Source organism: Harmonia axyridis, chromosome 4, assembly GCF_914767665.1.
Source record: "Harmonia axyridis chromosome 4, icHarAxyr1.1, whole genome shotgun sequence".
NCBI lineage: Eukaryota > Metazoa > Arthropoda > Insecta > Coleoptera > Coccinellidae > Harmonia > Harmonia axyridis.
In genome coordinates this window covers 21,212,093-21,236,239 of record NC_059504.1, presented here as the reverse complement: position 1 = coordinate 21,236,239, position 24,147 = coordinate 21,212,093, and the positions used below count along the sequence as shown (strand labels likewise).

Sequence of the window (24,147 nt, the reverse complement as noted above, 5' to 3'; positions counted from 1 at the left end):
ATGCGTGGACACTCAGAAGGGTCGAAGATTGGATAAGATCTAGAACGGTTGAAGACAGGTTGAATGGATTGGCATTAATTCATTAATTTTCTATAGTCTTAATGTTGAAAATATTATATCACTGTTGGATCGTAACATAATCGTTTCATTTTTGAAACGCTTGGTGACTGGTAACGAGAAGTGGATCATTTACGACAACGTCAAGCAAAAACGGTAATGGCCGAAACGCGGTGAGCGGAAACGACCAGGAAAGTTTTTGCTGTGTGTTTAGTGAGATTGGCAGGGAATTATCTACCAAGAGCTGCTCCCCTAAGGCACAACTGTTAACTCGGAACTGTAGTTATCGAACAAAACAACATATATCGGAACTAAATTGGATCATTCTAACGCTGGTAATTGAAGTCTTCTTCATGCAAGAAAATGGATTTCTTTTCACTACATACTTTCTTGCACCTGAGTTTTCTTATGAAATAAATCTACATATACTATATTTATGAAATATGTGGAATTTATTGAACATGTCTTTGTCCTACAAAAATTTTGGAAACTGAATATATGATATGATTTACTAAAATCCATCTTTTTATTACACTTGAAACTGTAGGTACTAACAAAGAATTTCGCTATTTTGCTAACCTATATATGACTGTGCCTTTCCTTTATATGCACCCCCTCTCTATGGCTACAAAACAGAGTTCTAATGAACTGCATAATCTGGGATGGCTTCAAGAAGGCTACTTCCTCTTCCTCACTTCTACAAGATTCTTGTCCAAAGCAGTTTCTGCGTTGGCTGCTGGTAGCGAGGCATTTCGTCACCAGGTGGTCCGGTGTTTACTCCTCCTCCCCACAGAATCTGCACTCGTCATGTTCTGCTAGACCCATTCTCATGAGGTGTTTCCTAAGGCGACAATGCCCTGTGAGTAATCCAGTCAGAAGTTGTAGTATATTCTTGCTAAGATCCAGATACTTCTTGGATCTCGCAGTGTCAAAGTTTCGAAGAAACTTTATAGAACGATCCAACTCAGGAAGATTCCTCCAGAGTGTTTCTCTCCCGGTTTTATCCTTCTCTTGAGACTCCGGGCCAATGAGAAGAATTTGTGCTCCCTTTCTGGCAAGTATGTTGGCCTCTTCAATCCCCTTAATTCTAGAGTGGCCGGGAACCCAGACTAAGAAGACCTTGCTTTTCTTGCCTATTTCATTATAGTCTCTTGACTACCTAGAAAAATTGTATTTTCTCTCAAAAAATACGACAAAATTGTTCCAATAATCAATCCTTTTCATAGAAATTCTTCGAATTATTCGAATCCTCTCTTTTCGTGCATATTCCTGAAAATACGTGAACAAGAATTCTTTATCGTTGAGTCTAATCTAAAACCTTCTACACTCCAAGAAGATATGTTCTTACAATTCAAGAAGATATGTTCTTATAATGTTATTTATCTGGTATAATGAGAAGATGTAGATAAAAAGATGACTAGTATAATTTGTATACGTTTTGCTCCAATTTAAAGATATCTGTAATTTGAAATTATTGATGTAACGGGTGTTTTTACGAGGTATATAACTTTAAGTTGGCATTACTGTTCAAGATGGCGACCGATTTAACAGCTGTCAAGTGATTTATTCTCAGTTTGGTTTGGCAATTCATCATGAATAGACTCACGCCTGAACAACGCTTGTAAATAGTGTAATTTTATTTCGAAAATAATGGTTCTGTGCGGAATACGTATCACGCACTACGTCCATTTTATTTTGTTTAGCGATGAAGCGTACTTCTGGTTGAATGGCTACATCAACAAACAAAACTGCCGCATTTGGAGTGAAGGTAATCCTCAAGTGTATGTCGAAACACCGTTACATCCAGAAAAACTGACTGTTTGGTGCGCTTTATGGGCTGGTGGAATCATTGGTCCGTACTTCTTCAAAAACGATGATGGCCAGAACGTTACGGTCAATGGTGATCGATATAGAGCCATGATTAAGAACTTACTTTTTCATTCCTGAATTGAACAACCATGATGTCCAGGAGCTGTGGTTCCAACAAGACGACGCAACATGTCACACAGCTCGTGCCACAATCGATTTATTGAAAGACACGTTTGGTGATCGCCTAATTTCACGTTTTGAACCTGTGAATTGGCCTCCAAGATCTTGTGATTTAACACCGCTAGACTACTTTCTGTGGGGCTATGTAAAGTCATAGGTCTATGCGGATAAGCCACAAACCCTTGACCATTTGGAAGACAACATTCGCCGTGTTATTATCGATATACGGCCACAAATGTTGGAAAAAGTCATCGAAAATTGGACGTCCAGATTGGTCTATATCCGAGCCAGCCGTGGCGGTCATATGCCAGAAATCATATTCAAAATGTAATGCCACAAGATTATCTTGCGGATAAATAAAATTCATGTCAATCGAATAATCCATCGTTGTTTCATTGCAATTTAAAGTTCTATAGCTCTAAGAAAACACCCTTTATAAGTTGACTCAGGACAGATGCCCTAGCCGATGCTATTGCCATCATCAGCAAGACCGGAGAGAGCACATGAAGGAGAAAAAAGTGAAGTATTAAGTTTTATCTTGGAATCGACCCATAAGTTACGTTGGCAACATTAAGTCACACATGCTCATATATTGCATTGTTGTACGTTATCGGCCGTTTACTCGGATCACTCGATTGTGACTTCGCTTTCTTGTTGCGAAGCCTGGCACCTTTGGGACGACAACAAACAATTGGTTCCAGATAAGTGACTGTACGTGGAAAACTGACAGATTACTCACGTGCCGTTGTTTGCGATGTAACCGCGAAAATGCGCTTCTTCATATCTCGTCGATTACTTTTCAGTCAATGAAGAGGAATGCCAACGCTAATTAGGGGGCCTAATATCCGTTTGTTCAAATTATCGGCGATTTGGAGTTACCTCCCATGGCACGCTGCGATTAACTGTACGAACCTAAACAAGACAGTTTCCTGGGAAAATATTAGCAAGTTTCAAGGGTTGGTAATGCTGGCTTTCGTTTGATCTTACTGCTTAGCAATCAATAATAGCTAATCACAATAAAAATACTGATAAAGGTGTAAACTCTAATCCTGTATAATATACTAACTGATAAAGAAACTCAACACCCAGAAGGAGCTGTTTAAATTTTAATTTTTTTGGTAAAACAGATAGTATAGCAAGGAGTAAATGATTGAAATTTGTAGGAGAAAACAATTTTTACAATTTTTTTCAATAAATTTGTTAATAAATGTGTTTAACCACCGCGATTGGCTCTATATACTCCCCAACACGTCTCGGAATTGATGCAATAAGATGGTCTATTTCTTCTTGAGGGATACTATCCCAAGCTATCCACTTCATGTCTCAGAGTCGCCAAAGTCCGTGGGGGCTGGGGTAAATTTCCAAGCCTTCTACCCATGATGTCCCAAACATGCTCTATAGGCGGAAGATCGGGGAATCTGGGCGGCCATAGCAAAAGATTCAGAAGGGTCGCTTCGAAAAAGTTTAAACTAACTCTGGCAACATTAGGTCGGGCATTATCTTGCTGAAATATTGGATTCTCAGCCAGTTAAGGTAAGAGAGAACATATGGCTCCACTATTTCTTGAAGGTAACGCAGCACATGTTACCTCGAATAAAAGACTAAAGATGACCATACCATAACGCCTACTGTCCGGTGTACATGACGCTCAACATCAGATTGCGGTCTTTCTCCCCGACGTCATCCCTTCTTCGACCATCATGTGCACCCAAAGAGAGTCGAGATTCATCTGAAAAGACGAACTGATGCCGTTCGGACAGTTACAGGATGGCCTTGTTCTCATAACCACTCATCACCCAAAGATCGAGATGTCGCAAATCGGTCTCTAATGGCCTGAAGTCTTAGACGTCGATCTTGAACTTCATTTGTACCCCTTCGAAATCCGGTCAAATTGAACGATTTGGGCCCTTAACTTATTGAGCGCGATGTTACACTATTCAGGGCGTAAACTATGTTGATTTCATAAATTTCAGCGTTAGATGTTTTTACTCAAAAAATTTGATGTGAATGACAAATTCCATACGTATCTAATAAAATCCCGTCGAAAAGCCTGTACATTTCAGTCCCAAATGCCTCCGAAATGTAAAGAAATATATTGTTCGTGCAAATACGTTATTGCGACTCTCATTACGATAATACAATACCTACCAAACAAATGATCAGGACAATGACCTTATAGGTGTAGAAATCTATATTGTCAACAAATAGAATGAATGTCAATGTCGAAATATCAATAAGCTAGCGGGTTATCCCTCGAGAGAATTTAAATTAAAAATCAAGGTCATTGCGATTGAAAAAAGTTGCAAAAAAACTCAAATTATACCCAATTTTATGTCCAGGTATAAATGTTTGAATATTATCTTGAAAACTGCATTAGCTACCTACGAAAAATTTGGGAAAATCTGATTCAGGGTCTTATCCATGAACCTAAAATTTTAAAAATACGATACAATAATGAAATCTGTCATCTAGATAATATCTACGCAATACAATTTCTCAACTTTTGAAGAATATAGAATTTTCAATGAGAGATAACTGAGGATATTTTGAAAATTTTTTGTCTCACAAAACAAGAGATAAAATTACAAGTTAATCAAGTTAGGTAAGAAATGCTAATGGTAAATATCGCTGATAAATAAATTGTTTTCAGTTTCATTCTATAGATAAAATACGATCTTTTTGAACTTGTCTTCATTCCTTTGAAAAATTTCCAGTAATTTGAATCGAACATCTGTCATTTTACTAGTTTTAAAAATAGGATCCTTTTTTATTCAATTTCTATGATAAAATAGGTACATATGTAGATACCATAGACTTAATGTGTAAAAAGAATTCGAATTCATCAAACGAATTGTCATTTAAGCGTAATAACCACTTACCTTGCAAGATTGAGTGTCTGTGCCTCTATTCCCCCTGTATAGCTTATGTGGTTGGTCAGTTGTGTGAGGTTTGCTGTAGGTTCGTCAGTTCCATGTATCGCATTCAAGTTAGTAAATTTGAATTCATTCCTCCTCGGAGAACCAGATCCCGATGCTATACTTCCATTTGGAGATCCGTTTGATACACCATTGTGCGTGTTGTCCAGTTGTAGATATTCTGTGGTGGGGGACTCATCTATGCCAACCTACAGAAAAATAATAGGGATAATATTAAGGGAAAATATGTAGCAATTAATTCATTTTTATTTAATCCTTCCCCTCATCCTAAGCTGGAAAGGTTTCAGGGGAAAGCATTTGAGCTACTATCAAGCCATCCCCTACCTCCATTGCCAATTCACATGAAGCTTAATATTGAAGGGGTACATTGCATACGTATTCCCCTCTTCAAATTCCAATCTAAAAAAGTGGGAGAAATCCTTCGATAATAACCGGGGATTGTAGATCTAATCCACCCCATCACTACTAAAAACTCCCCTGAATAATATACATACCAAATAGGGTTGGCTAGCCGATTCGATAAACCCCTCCATCAGCGTTAAACTCATCGCGCGGGGCTCCATCCTCTCGTACCCCCTCCCGGGAGATAAATCGTAGATCAGAGATCCTAATCGACTCACCTCATCCAATCTGCCGGCCGCTGTATTGTAGAGCAGGTAATGCCCGCCCCCTCCGTCGTCTGCAGCTACGCGCATGACGGTAGAATAGCCCACAACATCCGCATCGTGATGTTCCGTGGCGCCTCCATAGGTCAGGCATTCGGTAATAGGGGTGGGCGTGACGCTTTCCGAGTGGGGGGAAGCCTGCGTCGTGGCCACTCCCTGGTGTGATGAGGCAGGACTATATTGGCCGGAATGTTCTTCGCTATACTGGCTTTCTATAACATCTGAAACGATACGGTGTATTGTTAGTTGCATAACTTGCAAGGTGTAAGGAGAATCATGAATATCAATAAGTTTCAACCGCAAGAAGGAACGAGATCCGTTGGTATCAGTTATTTTGTTAGCATCGAATTGGATGCGATAATTTCACTTTTCGATCTGTGGTCAGGTTACATAATATTGTCGTATTTTTTTATCACAGGTGTTTTGGTACTTGTTCATTGTTCTGATAATACAACAATTCAGATTATTTCATTGCTCGTAAACGTAGTGGCGTAGCGATTCATATGGTATTAAGATAAGATATCTGCATTCTTGCGTATTTAGAAAATTATTGGTAGAGGTCAAGAACGGATAAGTTTGGTTAATCAGTGCAGGTCTTATTTTGGAGACGATAATGATATCTTATGAGTAATGTCTAAAAAACGAAATGCAGGTTGGAGGTTTTTTAGCCAAAACATAGAATGAATGTCGAATGTACCTATATGTTACATTTTTCTTATGGCAGGTATATTTTTTAACAAATACCTATAAAAAAAATTTTAAAAATGTAAAAATACCTTTCGTTACTTCTGAACTAATTTTTTTTTTAATATAGTTATTGTGCTTCGATTACACTATTCAACTATTATTATCGAATGAAATATGTTGATTTTGAAGTCAGGATTTTTTTGTTAGATTGTTGTGCTTGTACCATAGAAATCAATTATCATTTCATAAGAAACATTCCTAGATTGTTTAACTTATAGTCTCTCAATATCAAAGAATCAAAGAATTTATTGGTGCTATACTGCTTGAATCACTCCCCCCAGAAAAGGCCAGCAAACTGGGCCGAATTGCCGCGCCTCAAATAGAGAAACGCTCGATTCACTCGTTTCACCCCTAACGCCGGCTCTGAATTTTAGTGAAATTGATTCAACACAAAATCAATTACAAATACACTAGGTTTTCTTGAGGTAAAATGTCAACTCATACAGTAACCTGTTATCTGATGACCACAGATGAGACTTGTTTATTTCAAAAATTGGTGGATATTTTCATGAAAAGGCACGAAAGATTTTCATATGGGAATTAGATATTCTACCAAACTAGATATTTGAAATAATTTAATTCACTTCAAGTTAGTGTAAAGTAGGTAACTAAGTTTCCATATGAATTGGGTTGAATATTTTTCCTTAGTCGGAAGTGTCTACAAACGAAACTGAGATATTCTTTGGATAATTTTAAGAAAAAAAAATCCTATAAACATGGGCGCACAAAATATTTGTTATCGAGATACAGGGTGTTAAAGTTTGATTTTTTTCACATTTTTTTCTCGTACTGCCTTTTCATCACAGGATTCTCAAATTTGATATGCTAATTTTGATTTCAAATCTACAGGGTTATATTTTTCCTGGAACAATGCCTGCTTTTTTCCTCCAGAACTTTTTTCGGTAGAAAACTTGTAGTTTAGAAAAATTTTAAAAGAAATTCTGGTCCAATGCTACATTTTTTGGTTTCTTACACCTAGTTTTCTTGTATCTGCTACCGATTTCGAGAAAAAAATTCTAACAATTTCTAGTAATCTTCAGGAAAATCCGAATTATTATAAATATTCAGTTAGTATGCTGTGATGAATAAATTAATTGTAAGTTTTAGTACTTATTCACTCAAACTGCAGCGAAGATTCGATAAACTATTAAAATCATCGCAAAAAAGTATAGGACTACAGGTAACACCCTGTATCTCGAAAACAAAGCCTTTGCGGAACCATATTTAGAGCACTTTTTTACTTAAAATTATCCAAGGAATCTCTTTTTCCTTTGTAAGTACCTCCAAATTAGGAACACCCTGTATAGCACAATGTAGCAACCTCTTCGTCTGAAAACACAAATTTCTGAATCGAGATAAATAAATAATAAAGATCCCAATAAAAATATCGATATCAGAAGTCAGTCTGCAATTCCTATTTGAGGCTGAGGTACTAGAAAAAGGACATTCAGCATGCGCATTGGCTGTCCCGTTATATAAGTAAGCCATTAGCTTCTTAGATAACGGGGCCAAGGGTTATCTGTCTGGGATATAACTTCACGTCATAGAATCGAATAAAATCGAGAAAAATGATAACTCAGAATATAAAATGTGTACAAATAAATTAATTTCTTTGACGGTCGGCAACACAACAGGGGATGACCGACAAGTAGAAAAGAAATATAAAAAAAAGATAAATTGGTGTTGATTGAAAATATTGCGGTATGAGAAAAAATATTTCTATGATTAATTTCTTCCAATTGATGTATCACACTGCGGTATTTCTTATGATGATAAAAAGGAACAATATTCGACTGAGGAGGCTTGGAAACAGACACCGCGGTGGCAATCGTCGTCAGTATATCGGTTGGTAAAGTTGGCCATGTGAAAATAAATATAAAAATATGTAATTCGTCGATTCGTTATAGCCACAAGCACATAACTAGAGGAAGTCGTTATCAGTCACCCTGCGAACAACACTGGAAGGCTGATAAGACGACGGCACTGCGCAGAAGCCGTCAAACTGGAACAATGCCAGACAGGGACGTATTCCGTTTTTCTTTTTATTAATTTTGTGAATTTTTCATTGGGTTTAAAAAAAAAATATATTATTTGTGGTATTGATTGAGCTGAAAATATCAAACACAATTCAGGATTCCCACAGCTTACGATAACGAGTTGTATAAACTAAAACCACTGCCAAATCTAAACAATTTTGAGTTTTGGAATAAAAAATTCGACCAGATCAAATCAGAAGAATAGAATAAGACGGTTGAAAATTTTCATGTTTTGTTTAGAAATCCATCATTTCGACGAATTATTCTTCAATATACCTACCTATTCAAGGCTTCTTCGGCACATGAAATTCCATTAGTGAAGCAAAATTTAACGCTAGGTAGATATTCGATATTTGAACTATTGTCAAAAACGTTACCGCATTTTAAGAAAATTTAATGACATATGACTGTCAAACTTCGCGTAAATTTAGAGGTCTATTTTGCCATCTAAGCAATAAAACTAATGTTGACAAACCCAGTATGCGAGATTTTTAGATGATCAAATTTGGTTAGCTCTTGAAAAAATGTAGATACCTTTACAATTATTCAGTTTATTCAATTTTTTCATTACGAAGGTCGATGATCTTCAATTTCTAGCATTATTATCGAAAATAACTATTGTTTAAAATTGAAGGAAAAGTCTATAAAACACTTCTGTTGTTGGAACCTTGTATATTAAATCATCCGGTTACATGTTTCGGCGTATTCGCCATTATCAAACCATAGATTCTGAAAAAGATTATACTCTTAGGTTAGTTCGACATTATTATGCTTTTATTTTGAACAAATTCGAATTAGATAATATTTTTTTGATCGCTTGATTTTCAAATTTCTAAACCTTAAAGGTCAATACTGTATTGTAAAAGATGTTTTATCAAATTTTATGTATTTCGCTATTAAAATTCCTGATGAAGCTTTGTTACCTCAAAATTTAGATTTTTATTTCAGTCTCGCATTCTACACAGAATATTGTATAGTATTATAATGTTTATAATAAAACGTATTATAATAGGATAATGCTAAACAGAATATCTTTGATCTTGAAACCTCACTGCAAATATTTTCTGAAACTATTTGTATGGTCTACCTATATGCCAGGAATATCAATATTTCAATAATTGATCTTTAGTCCAGCCCTGCTCACGTTCATTAGACAGTTACTCCGTAAAAAACAGCAATGCGATCATTTCTACTAATTATTCACGAATACTGTACACGTCACTTATCAGACAGGTGAAGATAGCTGTAGTAGATGGTTTCAGATATCAATGTTGTTTGTGAATTATGAATTTTTAATTTCGATTATTTAGCAAAACACGAAATTTATGAATCATTAACATACTTTTGTATGAACAGAATAAAGTAATTCAAAAATTAGGTACATTCCCGAGTTCTCAAATTAAGTAATTAAATGATTCAATTCAATTGAAAGAAACGCAGATTCATATTGATTACCATGATTAATTTAAACCTATTTTGATTTCAAGTTTGCAATCTCACCATTTATTTCATATCCAAGAAAGTTCTAGATTTTAAAACTATTGACGTACTTTATTTCATTAAAATGCATATATGTATGTTCAAAATAAGCATTCAAACCTGGACTTTCGTATTCACTGTTAAATTGGAGCACCCTAAATGACAAATGAAGCTCAAACACCACATGAATATAAATTACTTTCCCCCTTTCACGGTATCAACTTTTTTGACAGAATATACGAGTAGGTAGGTCCGTTAAACATTACAAACAGGTCTTTAAACCTTCAGATCTGAATAATACGCAGCCAAATGTAAATTGAATTCTTGAAATCTAACCATTTATTTATTGCTCCATATTTTCAAGAAATAAAAATTATTTTTGAATTGCTCATTCAGTTTGTGACAAAAATCTTTCATGCCTTTTTTTTGGTATAGGGTGCCGTTTTTACGCATATACAAACATCTTAACTTTAATACATTACCAAGTACAATATCTGATAATAAATAATTTATTGAGGGAATGAAACATACGTGTTGAGATTTTTTTTCCTTGCAAAAAAGAAATGTAATAATTTTTTTCACAAATTGAACGAGAAAGTTAACATAAATAAAGATAAATAAATGAATATAGTAAGTATACGTAATTTTTACATGTCCTCAACACGGTTAGACTACGTTGTCGGATTGTGATATACATATTTTCAAATACACAATTTTACTATATCGTTATGAATGTATATCATATTGAATGAAATAAATTCATTTGAGGGATTCCCGATTAAATGTGCAAATTTGAATATTTGAAATCGGATAAGCAGAATATTTATTAGTTTCTGTATCTACCTGCTGAAATTGGTTTGGCAACTTTTGCTCTCCTAGTGTCAACGATTGTTTCACATCGTTTGGCGCGCTTGAAGTTTGTTTTCTGAATTTCTGATGTATTAGGTATTTATTCCAATATATTTTGAGTTTATATGAAACGTTGATTCACTATGAGACAGGAGAAATGCGTTCTTTGTGGAGAAACTCGCGAATTGAGTGAAATATCATTATCACTGATATGTTTTCATTTCCGCGCGCTTCATGTCAAATTTGATAGTTTATGTTGGGGACAACATTATTTGCTTACTGAAAATTACATTTCCCCCCCTACCTATGTTTATTACTCTGAGGTTAACCTCATCATCAAAACTTCAATATCTCTCGAAGTAACGGCAGAAATGATCCCTAGAATTTATACGTGCTCCAAAAACTCATCCAGCTCTGAGCAGACTCTGCAATTCCGCCAATTTCTCTAAATCTGAGAAGGTCACGACCACCAGAGACCTGGCGTGAATTCCTCGATATGAGGAAGGAGCAAATCGACCCACCTGGCGATAACTGTACACCGATTTTTCTGGAAAAAAACGGGAGTGCAGGTCGCTGGAACCCGTGCACTATTATTTCCATTGTTTCGAGCTTTATTGCTTATCCAGTTTCACAAATTGCCGTGGCGAGAGCAGGTGGCCATGTTGCCACGTAGCCACCGTTTGGACGCCGTTCCCGGGGAGGAAGGAAGTTGGCGGAACGGAAGAACGGCAACGCTGTCGGGAATTGGTAAAAATTAGAACGTCATAACAATGGCATTTTTCGCGTGCACGTTGGTTATTGATGGTCGACATCAGAGCCGTGGCACTTCCTTGTATTCATACAGTGGTCGTTTTCTTGTCGGATTCAAGAAGTAGACTTCGAAAAAGTTGAACAGAAACCAAATCGGATGCGAAATTGAGCCATAGGAACGAACTATTATTAAAAAAACGTTCGAAATTTCATATAAACCATCACAATTGACAATCAATCAGGGAGCAATGAATCTCAGAAATTTAAATAAAAAAAAAAAAATTTTATGGAAAAATTTTCGTTCTTCATCTTGGCAAAAATTCTGAAATTTTATATTTTGGAAGTCTTGGAGTAATTACCCCCAGAACTACCCAATATTTACGCCCTAGACTAGAGGTTCTGTAAATATGGCTGTTGGAGATTTTGTTTTTTTTTGTTGAAATCAAAATCACAGATTCGATCGAGATGAAAATTTCTATTTGGATCTGAAGTGACAATTTAAATTCTGGTGCAAAATTTCATGTTGATTGCTTAATCAAAACCATGGAAAATTTAAACACAAAATGGAACCAAAAATTATGGAATATTTCTGTGACCTTGAAATCGATGGAGTTCAGATTTTAGGTGATGATAAAACAACAATTTCGTGTTTCCTGCAATTTTTCAAGTTGATCACATCATGAGGAACATTCAGAGAAAATTCAAGAAGAATATTGAAAAAGAATTACCTACACAATATTCCCGTGATTACAAATTCGATAGAGTTGAGATATTTGCGTAATGTATACAGGGTTTTCCTTAATTGGAGATACAAAGGAAATTAAGAGATTCCTTGGATAATTTCAAGGAAAAAAGTCCTATAAACATGGGCTCGCAAACATTTTGTTTGCGCAGGGTGTTTCTTGTTGTCCTAGTTTTTGTAATGATTATACCAGTTTATCGAATCTTTATATTAATTTTCGCTACAGATTGGTTGAATAAGTCTAATAATCAATTTATTCATCACAGCTTACTGAATCTTTAAAATAATTTGGATTTTCCCTCAAAGTAATAAACATATAGGGAACATATGATATTTTCAGCACATTTGACATAAAGCGCGCGGAAATGAAAGCATATCAGTGATACGATATTTCACTCAATTCGCGAGTTTCTCCACAAAGAACGCACATATTATGTCCCAAAGTGAATCAATGTTTCATAATAACTCAAAATATATTGAAATAAATACCTTAATATATCAGAAAATAATAAATATTCTGCTTATTATAAATTCGACAATTAGGGAAAATATCAGATTCCACATATTCAAATTTGCATATTTAATCAGGAATCACTCAAACAAATGTATTTCATTCAATATAATATACATTCATAATGATACAGTTAAATTGTGGATTTGAAAATACTAAGGTATATTACAATCCGACAACGTTATCTAACATGTAAAAATTGCTCATACTTCCTCTATCTATGGATTTTCCTGACGAATTTTTTTCTCGAAATCGGTAGCTGAAACGACGAAACTACAAGAAACTAAGAAGTGTAGTATTGGATCAAAGTTTCTTTTTACATTTTTTTAAACTACCAGTGGTCTACAGAAATAAGGTTCTGGAGGAAAGAAGCGGACACTGTTCCAGAAAAAATATCACCCTGTAGATTTGCATTCCAAATTAGCAATTCACATGATGAAAACTTTAAATTGGAATATCTATTCCAAATTTGAGTTGAATACCTTGTGATGGGAAGATGCTATGAGAAAAAATCTTGAAAAAAATCAAATTTTAACACCCTGTATCTCAAAAACAAAAAGTTTGCGGGTCCAAGTTCAAAGGACTTTTTATTCTTAAAATCACCCGAGAAATCTGTCATTTTTATTTGTACCTCCATTTTAGGAACATCCTGTAAAAAATAACACAAAAATTACAAATAAACTTTTCGATAACTGCTCAATCAGAATCATAAAAATCAAGGAAAATATTGAAATGAATATTAAGTGCAATTTATACTCATGAATTAAGAGCAACGAAAGCTCCAGTTCTTTATTCATTTTTTATTTTTCTTTTATATTTCTGAATATTTAGATTAGTTAGTTTGAAATTCTACGTTCTTTGATTCAATTTTTTCCATTCTTTATTTGTTGTTTTATTTGTTCATTATTCGTATTCGTAATTTCTTTTCATCATTATGGATCAGCACTGTTCTGGATTTTTTCATTTATAGATATCAGTCGTAAAATACTATTTTTAAAGATATTCTTCTCCAAGAAATTCATGAGGACCCATAAGACAAAACTACTTGTGCGAAACCTCAACTAATTGAAAAAAAACTTTCTTATCTATCCCGATCTGAAGTTGTCGACTACGTTTGAAATATCCTCAAGTGGTTAATTTCAGGGATCAATAGCAGACTCCTTGGATTTACACAGTTGTGCACTATCGGCCCAGTACAGGAAAGACGTGTATGTATTTATCTTGATCGTATGGAAAATACACAAATAATATTTGCCCTGTATTGATCCCCTGCGAATCCTTAAGAGATTAACCATTATTTATCTCGGTAAAGATCTTCGGATCCTTCATGGGTCTTCGACTGATTCCAATCTCGTCAATGTCTTGTTGAGAAAATTTGTATAAGTTAATCTGATTGGTTTGATCGTATGTCAAGGTTGGAAACTGAGATGGATTTTTCTGTGTTATTTTGCCTGATGTGTATGTGAAGGACATACTGAAGATTTGTGTAGTAGAAAACGAAAAATATAACTTGAAGTCTCGAAAATTACACAATATAATACATATACAGACCCTACAGTAAAAAGAGAAGTATCGGTATATACATATAATCATTTAAAAATCCTCGATGTCGAAATTGTTTTTTTCGCTTGAGATGGGTTTATAGCACGTGAACTGCCAAAATTTAGCTACTCCTTCCACCTCAGAGTTTTTGATATTCCACCATTTTTGAGGATGTTTGAAGTAGTTCTTCCGATTTACCGTCCTTTTCTATCACATGCAAAATTCAAAATACGTCTTCATTTTTAATTCAAGAAAAGCCGTTTTTACAGCTTTTGACAAGACTTTGTATAATATTTTTTTGCGAATGTTCATAAAAAATGAATGTTTGTTAGGAAAGTTATATCATGCATATATTTATTCTTCAATAAAAAATTCATTTAATTCTTTTTATCTATTCCAAAATAATTAATAAATAAGGACTTTCTGCGATGACGTAATCTTTCAAATGAATAATAGTGAAAACCTCATACAAATCGATAGTCTCTAATGTAAAATAAAGCGTACTTTTTTTTGAACTGTTCACTGAAACGGTATTGGCGAATAAGTACCAAAACTTATAATCAATTTATTCATCACAGTATACCAACTAGATATTTATAATAATTTACATTGTCCCGTGGATTACTATAGTATTGTTTGAAATTTTTTCTCGAAATCGGTAGCAGATACCAGTGGCGTACCTAGACAAAAGTCTTGGGGGGGATGAAGAAAAAGAATTGAGTATTTCATTCCGATGTCCATTGAATTTACAGACACTTCTTGAGATTGATTTTCAACTAGAGTAGTTCGGAGCTTTTACTTTAGAATCCCATTAATTTTTACCTAATTGTTTATTTTTCATCAATTTGAAATTTTTAGCCGTAAATAAATAATGATTATGCCGACGACAGTCAGATCAGATCAAGCCTCTTGCTATAAACGCTGGTTGAAAAATTCGTTGATTAAATTTTCACACAATTGAATTACTGAGGGTTGTGACTTATGGATATATTCGTCCTGGGAGGGGATATATCCCCCATACCTTCCCTTACGTAAGTCACTGGCAGATACGACAAAACTACAAGAAATCAAATAGCGTAGTACAGGAACAAAAAATTTTTTTTTACATTTTTTTTAGACGACGAATGGTACAAGTTGAATATATGTATTATGAAGAAAAGGTGTTATGAGCAGAAAATTAGAAAAAAATAAAACTTTAACACCCTGTCTTGAAAAATATATGCGTTTGTGGTTCAATGCTCATAGGATTTTTTTTTCTCAAAATAATCCAAGGAATTGATCATTTTCATTTGTACCTTCAATTTAGTAGCACCCTATATAAATAAGATTCAAATTAAGGGTCGTAGCTTTTGAGGGTAGTTTCGCCATCGAGAAACATCATTCGAAAAAAAAAGGATTAGATCTTTCTTCAAAATTTTCCATCGTAAAATACATATTACCAATTGCTTTCAGGAAAACCCCAAAAAAATTCTCCAATCGTAAACAGCGCAAGAACAAAAGCACGCAAGTTTTTTAATTGAATCCAGTGCTTCCTACGATATTTCTTTCGTTTTCCACTAATGAACCTCAACACCAAAAAAAAATCAAATCAAACCATCAATTTTTTTTATGACGTAAATAACGTCAATTCCGATCAAGTGCGGTGGCGTTTGACAGAACCGGCTAACCAAGTTGACCTGCGGGGTCAAGTGGGACCGTAAAGCTCCCGATATCAAGTAACCGGAGCAAATCGTTTCGACTGATTTATATCAATGAGACTTCGGAGCCCCCGGACGGAAGGAGATTTATGGGGATGAAAAAAGCCCGTGCTGGCCCTTCAAACCCCGTTTTTCGAAAGGGATGATGGCAGGTTCCATTCGATGCGATTGCATGTAACAGGAGGAAGAAATAGTGTGGGACCTCTGCCAAAGATAATGTATCGGGATTTGAGACGGTTCTGATAACATAATTTTAGGTTTCAATTCGGTATGAAGGGTTTTTCTGGCTTCTCACATGTCTTCTTTTTGTTTAAGGACTGGAATTTATCCCCTACACCTCTACTGTAATTTTTCCTATTTTCTACTGTTGTTTATTTGGGAGACTTTTCTCCCTTCTCATGTCACTTTTTTCTTCTATTTCGTCCTTCGAAAGTGGCATTTCCTCTTGTCTGTCTTTCTTATTGGGATTTGTATTATCTTTCTTAATTCCCTATTCTCATGCTCTTTTAGAGTCTCTATTGTCTTCTTCATTCGTTTGTTAACTATTTCCTCAATAGTTTCAATTTTCAATTTTTCAATTGCTAATATAGCCCCACCATGGGGCGCCAATTGCTGTTCTGATTACTATATTCAGTGTACTTTGCAACTGATCTCTCTTATTGTCTTTCGTATTATACCAGGTTTCTACTGCATACGTAATGCTTGGTATTAGCACTATATTTATTATCTTCAGCTTGTTTTCTAAGAAAAGTTTCCTTTTTGGGTTAAGAAGTGGGTAGAGTATCCCGTGCAATTGCCTTGCTTTTTTCCTGCATTTTTCTAGCTGTTTGCTAAAATTCAATCTTCCATCTAGAGTTACTCCTAGGTATTTTGGTTCATTTTTCCATTCTATCGTCTGATTTTCTATTTTGACATTCCCTGATTTTCATTTTTGTCATGTTCTTCCTCCAAAATAGATTGCTCTAGTCTATCTGTAACTTACTAGTTATTGCTTTCCGTGTTCTACTGTGATAGTAGATAGCGGTGTCATCTGCAAACTAGGCTATCCATGAATTTTTAGTATGTCTGCCATGTATATTTCGAACAGCAGCGGTCCTATCACCGATCCTTGGGGAACTCCGGCTTCAATCTCTCTAATCGTCGACCTAGTATTATCATTATTCACTCTAAATTTTCTATTTCCAGGTATGATTTTATTAACTGTGGCTTCTAAGGGCCTATTTGACCACTTGCTGATAAAGCTATTCAAAAATTTTCCAACAGAAACCGAGATATCCCTATTAAGAATATTGTTTCAAACTTGTCGAATAGGTTAAACTGGCCGGTAAGCTACAGTATAATTTGTATAGTATATAACATATATACAGTTTATAACACCTAGATCAGCGGTTCTCAAATTTTTGAACTCAGAGTGGCCATCTCTAACATGGAATCAAATTTAGAAAAACAAGCCCATGTTATAGTTAGTTCTTAAAATGTTTCTTTGTCATTGTTAAATAAAACATCTAGGTAGATTGACTGACTTGCTAATGAGTACAAACCTCAGAGTAATAAACTTAGATAGAACATTAACTATAAAATTCAACATGAAGCTGGCGGAAATGAAAACATGTCATATACGATATTTCGCTCAATTCGCGAGTTTCTTAACAAAGAACGCACTTCTTATGTCTCATAGTAAATCAAAGTTTCATATTAACTGGAAATATATTGAAATAAATACCTAAATATTTCAAAAATGCAGAAAACAAACTTCAAGCGAGCCAAACGACATGAAACAACAGATGACACTAGGAGAGCAAAAGTTGCCAAACTTTGGATTTCAGCAGGTAGATACAGAAAATAATGAATATTATGTTTAATATAAATTCAGTAATCAGGAAGAATATCGAATTCCAAATATTCAAATTTGCATTTTTAATCGGGAACCACTCAAATAAATATATTTCATTCAATATAATATACATTCATAACGGTATAGTAAAATTATAGATTTGAAAATATATCAAAATCCGACAACGTAATGTAACCATGTTGGGGACATGTAAAAATTGCGTATACTTACTCTCTCTATCAATTTTTATTACTCTATTGTAATGAATACTAAGATGCGATGGCCGAAGTGTTAAGTTGCAGGATACAAATAAGAACAAGCAAAATCTTATTTCCAATACAAAATAACTTAAATAACACCTAGTTACATCCATTAATTTAGGAATAAAAATCAAATCTCCTTTCGCCTTTCAAGAGGCCACTATTCCGCATGTGTTAACGACCTAGAAAATACCAAGATTCTCAAGTACCACCTCATTTATTTCGTGTAAGAGCTCTCAATATTCGTTACTAACAGACCCTTCTTGCCGACAAACCCGTCAACACGTCATTTAAACCTCTCGTTCAATATTCCTAACCTGTAAAAGTTTCCACATCATCGATCTCTATCCCCAAAAAAAACTTGGATGCCCATTCGATCTACTCCTAACTCCGCGCTGTCAAAAAAAAAACTCAATTTGTCTTTTTACGGTTAAGATCCCGCGTATCGATATCCATCCTCAATACGTCAACGGATCGTTTAATAAAAACGTCATTGGCGCACTTATCTCTTGACGGATCGTCGTCGTTTTTGAGGTTAGCTCGGGCGGCTTCCACTCCGCCTAACACCGAATTGGGGGTTTTGTGGCCAGATATGGGATTACAGTTGTCGAAACTTCGATATTTCACTGTGATGCTCGAAAATTATGATAAACAATAATTCAGATAAGGTTCGGACGTATTTTTGGGTTCAGATAAAGGGCAAACAAGGAGATAAGGAGGTCGGTCGGTTTGGGTTGGACGGTTGTCTTGGGAACGCCAACGCTGGCTGTGATCTTTTCAGGAGGTGCGAGGGGTACATGCGGGTTGGTTTATTGTTTCCTGTGGGATAGTTTTATGTATATCCGTGAATTTTGAATCGATTCGAATAGTATTTTGAAAAACCGTTGGTATCTACCATAGAGTAATGAACATAGATAGAGAGAGTTGACGCAATTTTTACATGTCGGATTGCGATATATTTTCAAATCCACAATTTTTCTATATTGTTATGAATGTATATTATATTGTATTTGAGTGGTTTCCGATTAAATATGCAAATTTGAGTATTTGAAATCCGATATTTTTCCTTATTGTCGAATTCAAAATAAGCAGAATATTTATTATTTTCTGTATCTACCTGCTGAAATCCAAAGTTTGGCAACTTTAACTCTCCTAGTGTCATCAGTTATTCCACGTGGTTTGGCGCGCTTGCAGTTTGTTTTCTGAATTTATGATATATTTAGGTATTTATTTCAATATATTTTAAGTTAATATGAAACGTTGATTCACTTTGAGACATAAGAAATGCGTTCTTTGTGGAGAAACTCGCGAATTGAGTGAAGTATCGTATCACCGATATGTTTTCATTTCCGCGCGCTTCATGTCAAAGATGATAGTTCATGCTGGGAACAAAATTTGCTTACTGAGAATTATTCTATCTATGTTTATTACTCTGAGTTTGCAACACTTGATCAAGTTCCAATTACAAACTTAGGTGAAAACTGAAAACATATCAGTGATACGATATTTCACTCAATTCACGAGTTTCTCTACAAAAAACGCACTTCTCATGTTCCATAGTGAATCAACGTATCATATCAACTCAAAATATATTGAAATAAATACCTAAAAATACCAGAAATTCAGAATTTCAAACTTCAAACGCGCCAAACGACGTGAAACAACCGATGAGAGTAGGAGAGCATAAGTTGCCAAACCTTGGATTTCAGCAGGTAGATACAGAAAATAATAAATATTCTGCTTATTATAAATTCGACAATAAGGAAAAATATCGGATTCCAAATATTCAAATTTGCATATTTAATCGGGAATCACTCAAATAAATATATTTCATTCAATATAATATACATTCATAACGATATAGTAAAATTGTGGATTTGAAAATATATCACAATCCGACAACGTAATCTAACCATGCTGGCGACATGTAAAAATCTATGTTCATTACTCTTTGGGTGAAATTGTTTCATATGACAGAAAATGACGAAAAAAATTCATTATTTGTTAGAACTGTCAAAAATTTCTCTCTGAAATGAAATACAAAGGTGGAAACAAAACTATAAAACAACTGCAAGAAAAATTATCAGTTTCAAAAGATTCAACTCTCCTCATTTCTCGCTAGTAGCCCTAGCTTGTGTAGACTCGAAATCAAAATAACCAAACAAAAACTTGACTGAAGAAAAGTTCATTAATTGTATTTTCTTCTTCCCTTATTTAAATAGATGTACACTTATCCTTTTTAAGGGTTAAAAGCCTTAGAACCTCATTTCGGAACACGTGGATCGCGCTCGAACATCTAACGAAATTGTGGTCAGGTAATGTTGGCAAACTTGACGATGTGTCGGGACGAAAAGTGCAAAATATCCTAAACACACATATTTAGGAGAAAGGTAAAACCCCCTTGTAAATGATCTTAATAGCACGCGGACAGTTTAAACAAAGGATTATTTGACAAACATTTTCAGGGGGGTTATGTTTGCCAAACAGAGGAACAAATAAGGTGACGCTTTTGATAAAAACCTAAATAGGCACTATCCGCCTTATACTATGGTTTCGTGAGACAATAAGATCGTTATATTGGGGGTACTTTGAAGAGAATAAGAAATTCGTTTGTTCGGTGCCAAAGGAAAAGCTTGTGAAAATTTTGATGAACTTTTATAGTCAAAAAAGTCGAGAATGAACTGAATTCGAGCAATATATGGTTGATTTATTATTGGCATAAAAATGGCATGCAAGAATTCTTGTCAAAAATTGAACAAGAAATTCAAAAATGATTTTTAGGTTGAAATATTCCAGTGGCGTACCATATTTTCTTTGAAAAAAACAGGCCATTGACCGTTTGTTTGCCAATTATGAACATAAAAATCTTCTTTGCATGTCAATAAATTCGCAAGATATACTTCTTGAAACCCACCAAATTGCATTTGAATATCTCGAGTCTAGACTGGTTTCAGCGCGATAAATAAATAGTCAGTTTTGATGAGAACTTGAGCACCCTATATCTTGGAATATGAAGCATTTGCAGAGTTGTTCAGGGTAATTTTTTCAAATTGAATCAGTAAAAATCTAGAAAAAGAAACATTCTCCGAGATATCTCCAATGGTTGCCGAGATATCTCGAAAAAACTGAAAATCGAGATTTTCTTTTTTCTGTATAACTCATTTGTTTTTGGAGATAACTTCACGAAATTTGGTTTATATCCATAATCCAATATAGAGATCCATAATCCAATATAGAAATACTAATGGTGTCTTCAGATTTTTTCTGTTTTCCATTGTTTTGAAGACGCGATAGTGAAGTCATAATTTCAACTCTTCAAATTTGCGTTCCTAGACTCGATATTTTTGTAGTGTGTTACATTGTTGAATTCGTAATTTTTTTCTTCATCACCTCATAAGAAAAAATTAAATATCGCGTCTCTGAAACAATGGAGAACAAAAAAATCTGACGACACCATAAGAATATCTATATTGGATAATGGCTACAAACCGAATTTCGTGAAGTTATCTCCAGAAATAATTTTAATTTTTTTGATATATCTCGGGAACCATTGAAGATATTTTGGATATGTTAACACCAACACACTAATCCCTAAATAACGCAACTTTTTTTAAATTTAAGCCACCGTGTATCTCAAACAGTTTTCGATATCCCTGTAGTACCCCTCTGAATAGATCTAACCCTGTATAGCATAATTTTTTTAGTGCAGAATCACCCATTGTAGTTTGCCTCACTTGTTCACTAACACCCAGTAGGTGAAGGTGAAGACGATTACAATCGAACAAACCATAAAATAGAATGTTACGATATCGCGATTTTGCACATTCCTTCCATCTAGCCGAGCTCAGTTGAATGGTCTCGTGTGAACGGTCCATAACCCACGTCGATCATCAGCATCTCAATCGCTATCATCGAGCGTGTGCTAAAAACTCTACGACTGTCTCAAGTTACACACCCCCGCTACAGCGAAAATTTCATGAATGACGGCGTTATCTCACACACAGTGAGACTGATAAAGTCGGTGGAATGCCTCCAAAACAAAGGTGATAAGGTATCGCTATTACTATGACGGAGTGTGTACACTTTTATCATCTCAGTCTGAGATTATCAGGTTATAAATTTGCTATTATACATATATGGGGAAGGGGCCGTGATAATGCAATCTTTAGTGGGGTATCTTTAGTATTCGCTCGAGTTTCTACGTGTAAACCACGGTGTCCCGAAGTTTTTCACCTGCGAAACATCGAAAACTAAGTTTTCTAATGCTCTGTGATCGGTTCGTGACGGCGTGAAGTCGAACGGCTGTTTTTCTGTGACGTGCCTACAAGTGATTGTTCTGTTATTGATGTGATGTGTTTGGAGTCCAAGATTGCCGGGCTTTCATATATAGTTGGAATATCGCGACGCTGTAAACATCGCGTGCGTTTTGATTTATTGCCGATAGAGGCTCTGACGTCGATGCTGACTGCTGACCGTTCGACCATCGAGATTCTGGTTGTAATTAAATTTCTTGGGTTATTCCAATTTAGAATGAGTATTTGTTAGTTGAACTGCGGATTTCCAACAATTTTGATACTCCGGCCAAGTCGTTGATTTCTAAATGTGGGACATAAAATGAACAAAGAAACTCTTTATTTATGATAATTTGATTATTAAGATGTCCAAAAATGCTGTTCGTCCACTGATTTTCTAGAAGTACCGTTTAGGGTACTTCCCTTTTCTTCCGTAGGTGGCGCCTTTTACTAAGTAAAATAATAATTGTCTTTATTCTCACATTAATGAACTGTTTCATGACAATAACAGGTTTAGTAATAGAGATGGGAAGAAGCGATAATCCAGCTAAATGTGAACATAATCTACTCTACTTAATCTAAATGACCTTTAACCTCAAATCAGTGCGGACACCAATATTTCTAGAAATTTTAACGATTCCCACAAAAACTTTGTGAAACCCCACTATAGATTTTAGGATTTTTCATCAGTTAGTTCTGCAATTAACAGTAACTGAATAACAAGTGCACGTGTTCAAAATTCAAAGCCACGAGCCACGTGGCGAGTTTTTGAATGAGCCTTCCATACGAGTATCATTCATTATTTTCTCTAATTCACTGAATCTTTTTTTAAATTAATTGAATATTTCCATAAATATCGGTTAGCGACTTTTCCATTGAAAAATGTTGGTTATTTAACAGATAATAGATAAATCTAAGATGCAAAGAAACCCTGTTGTGTCTACTTATACCTGTTAAACTTTAAAACAAAACGGCAGATTTTTCAGATTTATGTCCACATGATTATGAGAGATCATGACCGTTTCAGATGGCACCGCATACAGAGTTTATATTTGACATTTCTTGCGACTCTCGACTCTCGTGACCTCTGAGTAGAGTTTATATTCTATGCTCGAGACAATCTTCAATACTCTGAATAGAAAAAATAGTGTCATTATATTCCAATAATTTCTTAATAAAGTCGATATGATTTGATTTGTAATTTCTTGTGAAAGTTTGTAGTTTTTCAAATCATTATTTCGTTTTTGAACGCCGACAGACAGAAGGGAATTCGAACAATTCTGAAGAGCGCCACCTTACAGAACTCTGGTGAAGCAGAACACCAAAGCAACAGGTGTACTATCTCAAAAAGTCTGAAACAAAATCGAATCACACCAGTGTTTCTATGCATTTTAGATTAATCCGTGGCAGGGCAGTTCCGAGTACCAACATAAAATAATAAAATATAACGGATAGAATGAACGGATTAGCCACAGAATTCTGAGTAACTTAATTTCTCTGAACGTCGGTGATTGTTTTACGACATCGATTTTCCTTGCTACAGTATTGAATCGATTTATTTTGAGATCTAACGAGCGTTCATCAAAATTTGTGGTCAAGAGTGCTGTAGAGAAATTAGTTGATTTTCTGTGATTACAAGTAGCGCTCAGCTTGTACCATATTCTTCCCAGATTCGAAGTATGTCAGCAAAATGTTAGTGATATGGTACAAGCTGAGCGCTACTTGTAATCACAGAAAATCAACTCTAATTTCTCCACAGCA

General features: G+C 35.0%; 1 protein-coding gene across 3 annotated transcripts in view; it reads right to left on the bottom strand.

Annotated features, from left to right (window-relative positions):
• The window catches only part of LOC123678421 (transcription factor fil1-like), a 101,412-nt gene that overhangs the window by 62,788 nt on the left and 14,477 nt on the right, over positions 1-24,147 (bottom strand). For 2 of the 3 annotated variants that reach the window (XM_045615443.1, XM_045615444.1), the window contains exons 2-3: positions 5,477-5,868; positions 4,926-5,170 (exon numbers count right to left, since the gene is read on the bottom strand). In XM_045615443.1, coding sequence (XP_045471399.1) covers positions 4,926-5,170; positions 5,477-5,868 — 637 coding nt within the window. The remainder of the gene's footprint in view (positions 1-4,925; positions 5,171-5,476; positions 5,869-24,147) is intronic. The other variant, XM_045615445.1, reaches the window with a different exon arrangement.